The 5,268-nt window shown below is 39.0% G+C and overlaps 1 protein-coding gene across 1 annotated transcript in view; it reads right to left on the bottom strand.

The window, feature by feature from the left end:
- Positions 1-2,135: 2,135 nt before the first annotated feature.
- LOC110285338 (zinc finger protein 431-like) overlaps positions 2,136-5,268 on the bottom strand; it is a 60,501-nt gene continuing 57,368 nt past the window's right edge. Inside the window, 3 exon segments of the mRNA XM_021151408.2 lie at positions 2,136-3,507; positions 4,846-4,906; positions 5,082-5,208. Coding sequence (XP_021007067.2) covers positions 2,136-3,507; positions 4,846-4,906; positions 5,082-5,115 — 1,467 coding nt within the window. The 5' untranslated portion in view covers positions 5,116-5,208.

Genomic DNA, 5,268 nt, shown 5'->3' with positions numbered 1-5,268 from the left:
GAGACCGTTGTCGGGCGACACCTAGTGGTGACTCGTTTCTCCAACATTCCTTTTCCCCAGTCTATGAGAAGGACAGGAAGTCCCTACCTAGAGCTGGCCAGAGTTAAGGAGTCCCAGCAAGCCAGCATGTGCCTCCTTTGTCCCGGAGATGGTGTCGTGTTTGGGTATATTCACTAACAGAGTGAATATTGGGAGATCTATGTGGGGAATGTTAGTTGCTGTGCTCCCTGCTGAGACAAATTACAGGGTTGGCGGCACTTGATCACGTCAACCAGAATTCTTAAATTCTGCCCTGGAACTTCATGTTTTTCCCTGTCCCCTCCTGTTCTGTCCCTGGAGGCAGGGCTCTGGATTTCTGAGGCAAAGAGGATGATGTTGCCCAGGCCTCCAAGCCATTGGAACCCAGCCCTGTCTCCCTGGAGCTTCAATGTCTTTTAATTCTTTTAAAATTTCTCCAGGAGCTCCTTGGTCTCTGGGGCCAGGGCTCTAGATTTTGGGGGCTGAGACAATGCTGTGGCCAGGGCATTCTAGAACGGTCCTGTCTGTCTACATCTACACATGGCTATAATGTCAACTGACTTTTCCTTTGAGGTCCGTTCTCCTGTTTATGGGGACTTTTTGGGGGGTGGGGAGGGCTCTGTTCCAGACATGACTCCCGGGTATACCATGTGGTGTGGCCTGTGAATTTCCTCCCCATACCTGTTACTGTTTTGATCTTTGTAATTGTCCATATTATACCTGGAGAATAAGTGGGAGGCCCCCGGTGCCCCCCACCCCGTTCCCCACGAGGGGTCGGGGTGGGGTACGCCGGCCTCACGGGCTGCCAGTGAAATACCACCACTCATCGTTTTTTTTCACCGATCATCTTCCTATGATCCTTCCAAATTCTGAAGAAGCTTGGAATGAAACATTTCAAAAACTAATAGATAACAGTGATCTTTCTGGAACTGCTTCAATGCATCAGCAGCAGATCCCATGTTCTGATGCTCTTTGGACATGGATGATGGTCTAGAACGAATGCCACGTGACTCACTCATCTCTACTCTATCCAGTATGTGTCTGGGTTTAAATAAACACTATATGAAGCAAGAGGGAAGTACCTTGGAACCCTCTCTCACACCTCCTAACACAATGGAGTTAGTCCTCTCTGACCATGGATCACTGAATCTGTTAGAGCATCTCCTGGAGTCCTTGTCTGGCTTGAGAAGGCCTTTACGGTGCTTTAAGTTCTAGTGCCTCTTGGTCATTTTGGTGCCTCTTATTGTCTCAAGTGAAACAGACTGCTTTAGAACGAATGCCTAGGCTTACTCCATATCCCTATAGTAATAGGCTTCCAGGAGCTAATAGAAGTAGAGGCATGGCTGTACTCTCTGAGTCTACTACTCAATATTATCATCAGCTTAGCAATTTCCCAAAGATTAGACAGTTAATTTGTAATTCATGGTTCCACATCCATGGATTCAGCTTGAAAAACCTGGGCATGATATACACACTTATAATCCCAGCCTTCAAGAAAGGTTGGAGGATTTTCAATTCAAGACTACCCTGGGCTACATCTGAGATTCTATCTTAATATATCACTATCCTCATGGGGATGGGGGGTGAGAAATGAAAAGGAAAAGGAGATGTAGGAAGATATAGATGAGGAAAAACGGAAAGAGAGAAAAGGAGAAGGAAGAGACTATCTAAAATATGTTTTTTCTGTTATCAAACATGCAGAGAACTATCTGCTTGTCAGTTTCTCTCCAGTGGGTTATCTTTTATGCCATTTGTCTTAATTTTGGTCCAAGGCAACTCTTATAAAGGAAATTTAATTGGGGGTGGTGTACAGATTCAGAGGTTCAGTCTAGTATCAAGGCTGAAAAAAATGGCAGTGTCCAAGCAGACATGGTGCTGGAGGAGATGAGAATTCTACTTCTTTATCAGAAGGCAGCCAGAAGACTCTGCCCTGGGTGGAGCTTAAGCATAGGATCTCAAAGTCCACCCCCACGTGACATACTTTCTCAAATGCCACATCTATTCCTGAAAGGCCATACTTCTGAATACTACCACTTCCCATGGGCCAAGTATTTTTAAACCACCAAACCTTTCAAGATCACTGTAAAGGCTTTACCACATTGGTTATATTCATAGGATTACTCTTTAGTATGTGTTCTTTCGTGTAGTTGGAGGTGACTTGATTGTGAATAGACTTTGCCATATTTTCTACATTTGTAAGGTTTCTCTCCAATATGTATTCTTTTATGCTTTTGAAGATTACGATGGCATGCAAAGGCTTTACCACATTCATTACATTTGTAAGGTTTCTCTCCAGTATGAATTCTTTGATGACTTTGAAGTTGACCATTAGAAACAAAGGATTTACTACATTGCTTACATTCATAGGGTTTCTCTCCACTATGTATTCTTTTATGTACATGTAAATGACTTTGATTTGCAAAGGCTTTGCCACATTGATCACACTCATAGGGCTTCTCTCCAGTATGTGTTCTTTTATGTACTTGGAGAGTACTACTATATGGAAAGGCTTTACCACATTGATCACATTTGTAAGGTTTCTCTCCAGTATGTATTCTTTTATGAAGTCTAAGATGACCCTGTTGTCCAAAGACTTTACCATATTCATTACATTTGTAAGGTTTCTCTCCAGTATGAACTCTTTCATGATCTCAAAGTTTACCATGATCTGCAAAGGCTTTACCACATTGATTACATTTATAAGGTTTCTGTCCAGTATGAATTCTTTCATGTGTTCGAAGTTGACCACAAGAGGCTAAGGATTTACTACACTGCTTACATTCATAGGGTTTCTCTCCAGTATGGGTTCTTTTATGCCTTCTGAGAGTATTGTGTTCTGAAAAGGCTTTTCCACATTCATTACATTTGTAAGGTTTCTGTCCAGTATGAATTCTTTCATGATTCTGAAGTTGACCATGAGAGGCAAAAGATTTACTATATTGCTTACATTCATAAGGTTTCACTCCACTATGAGTTACTTTATGTGCTTGGAGACTAGCGTTACATACAAAGACTTTACCACATTCATTACATTTGTAAGGTTTCTCTCCAGTATGAACTCTTTTATGTCTTTTAAGTTCATTCTGACTTACAAAGGCTTTACCACATTGATCACATTTATAAGGTTTCTCTCCAGTATGTATTCTTTTATGTACTCGGAAATGACAATGATGTGCAAAGGCTTTACCACACTGATCACATTCATAGGGTTTCTCTCCAGTATGTGTTCTTTTATGTATTTGGAGAGTTCTGGTTTGTGCAAAGGCTTTACCACATTGATTGCATTTGTAGGGTTTCTTTCCAGTATGTATTCTTTTATGCATATGGAGACTACTGTGATGTACAAAGGCTTCACCATACTGAATACCATCATAGGATTTCTCTCCAGTATGATTTCTTTCATACTTTTGGGGATGACTGTGACATCCAAAGGCTTTACCACATTGAGTATTTTCAGAGGGTTTTTCTCCAGTATGACTTCTTTCATGCCTGCAAAGATAATTGGCACATGTGAAAGCTTTACCACATTCACTAAATTGATGAATCTTATTAATCTTACAATTTGGTCTAATTGTAAAGAGGACTCACATCTTAAGATTTTTATCACTTTGTTTACATTCATGGTTTTCCCTTCAGGAAGGGTTGTTTTACATACTTGTAATGGTAAGAATGTTATTACATGACTCACATTTATAGCATCCTTTCTCTCTATGAGATTTTTCACATATTTGAAGAGAAATAGAAGAGCTCAGAGATTTACCACACTGAGTACATTCATAAATTTTCCTATATTGTGAAATATACTACATTTTCATACTACATTGACAAAATAAACCAGGACAAACGTAAAACAATGTCCACAATCCTAGTACTCATAGGGATTTTCTGCATTGTGAGTTTATGGATATATTCCCACTGAAGTTGGAGAACCAACTAATTATAAATTTGTATCACAGTGAGAAAGTTTGCTCAAATGTGGACTACTACATATATTTTAATTGTTCTGGGTTGAGAGAGAAGGTTCTGCTTCTTTCAATATCCCTATGCTCACATGATTTGTATCCATTGTGACACAGGATATACCTATTAAAAAAAAAGAATAACAAATGAAAGATTTCCACATTGCATTCACACAGTTTGGCTGTTTGCTCATCATAGATATATAGTATAGGAATTAAGGTTTCTCCTCAAAAAACGTTCTTGACTCATAAACTGTCCCTCTCACTTAAACTTAGCAATGTTACTATATGAGTAATCAGTTTTACTATGGGATATTTGCTTATTAGAAACATATATTTATTACCAAAGATATATATATCTTTGGCAATATGTGAGTGGTATGAGACTAGATTGGCAGTTCTACAGAATAGCTGTAATGTGGCTATGATTCAAATGGCAATATCAGTTAAAGCATTGTTTCCTTTGTCTTTTCTTTTAGAGAAATGCCTTGAACACAAATCAAACACCTGACATTGAGGTACATAGATTTGTGAGAATTTAAACAATACACTTAAAGAAATGCTTTTTTGTTTTTGGTTTTTTGAGACAGGGTTTCTCTGTATAGCCCTGGCTGTCCTGGAACTCACTCTGTAGACCAGGCTGGCCTTGAACTCACAAATCCACCTGCCTCTGCCTCCCGAGTGCTGGAACTAAAGGCGTATGCCACCACGCCCCTCTGTAATGCCTTTTTTTTTTTTTTTTTTTACTCTGTTGCTTTTCTTTAAAAGTTCCAGGCCACCAAAAAATAAAAAAAATTTTAAAAAGGTTCCAGGCCACATTAACATTTCTTCTGAAGCAAATTCATACCAACTTACACATGAAAATTACCTTCCATGTCTTCTGGAACTTTGACAATGTTCTTCAGTGTTGTGGTCATCCCAATTGTAGCCTAAAATATAGTACCAGAAAATGTATGATATATTATTCGAAATTAGGCAAATTTAAGTTACTATCTTTAGTAAACCTTATTCTTCCTCATTCTCAATTGAAATTACAGAAAAGCATCAATAACAAAGAAACAATTGTTCCCTTATTTTAAAAAGTGAAAGATAATTCAGTCTTGCCTACAGCTTTGAGGTTCCTGTAGATCTCCAACATCACATCTTTGTAGAGATTCCTCTGTGTAGGATTCAGCAAAGCCCATTCTTCTCGAGTGAAGTTCACATGCACATCATCATAGGTCAGTTCATCCTAAAATATTCCATACATGTGTAAAAATGAAACCATGATACTGACATCACTGTAAATGTA

Source organism: Mus caroli, chromosome 19, assembly GCF_900094665.2.
Source record: "Mus caroli chromosome 19, CAROLI_EIJ_v1.1, whole genome shotgun sequence".
In the NCBI taxonomy this organism is placed as follows: domain Eukaryota; kingdom Metazoa; phylum Chordata; class Mammalia; order Rodentia; family Muridae; genus Mus; species Mus caroli.
The sequence above is the reverse complement of the archived record's forward strand: the minus strand, read 5'-3'. Positions and strand labels throughout refer to the sequence as shown.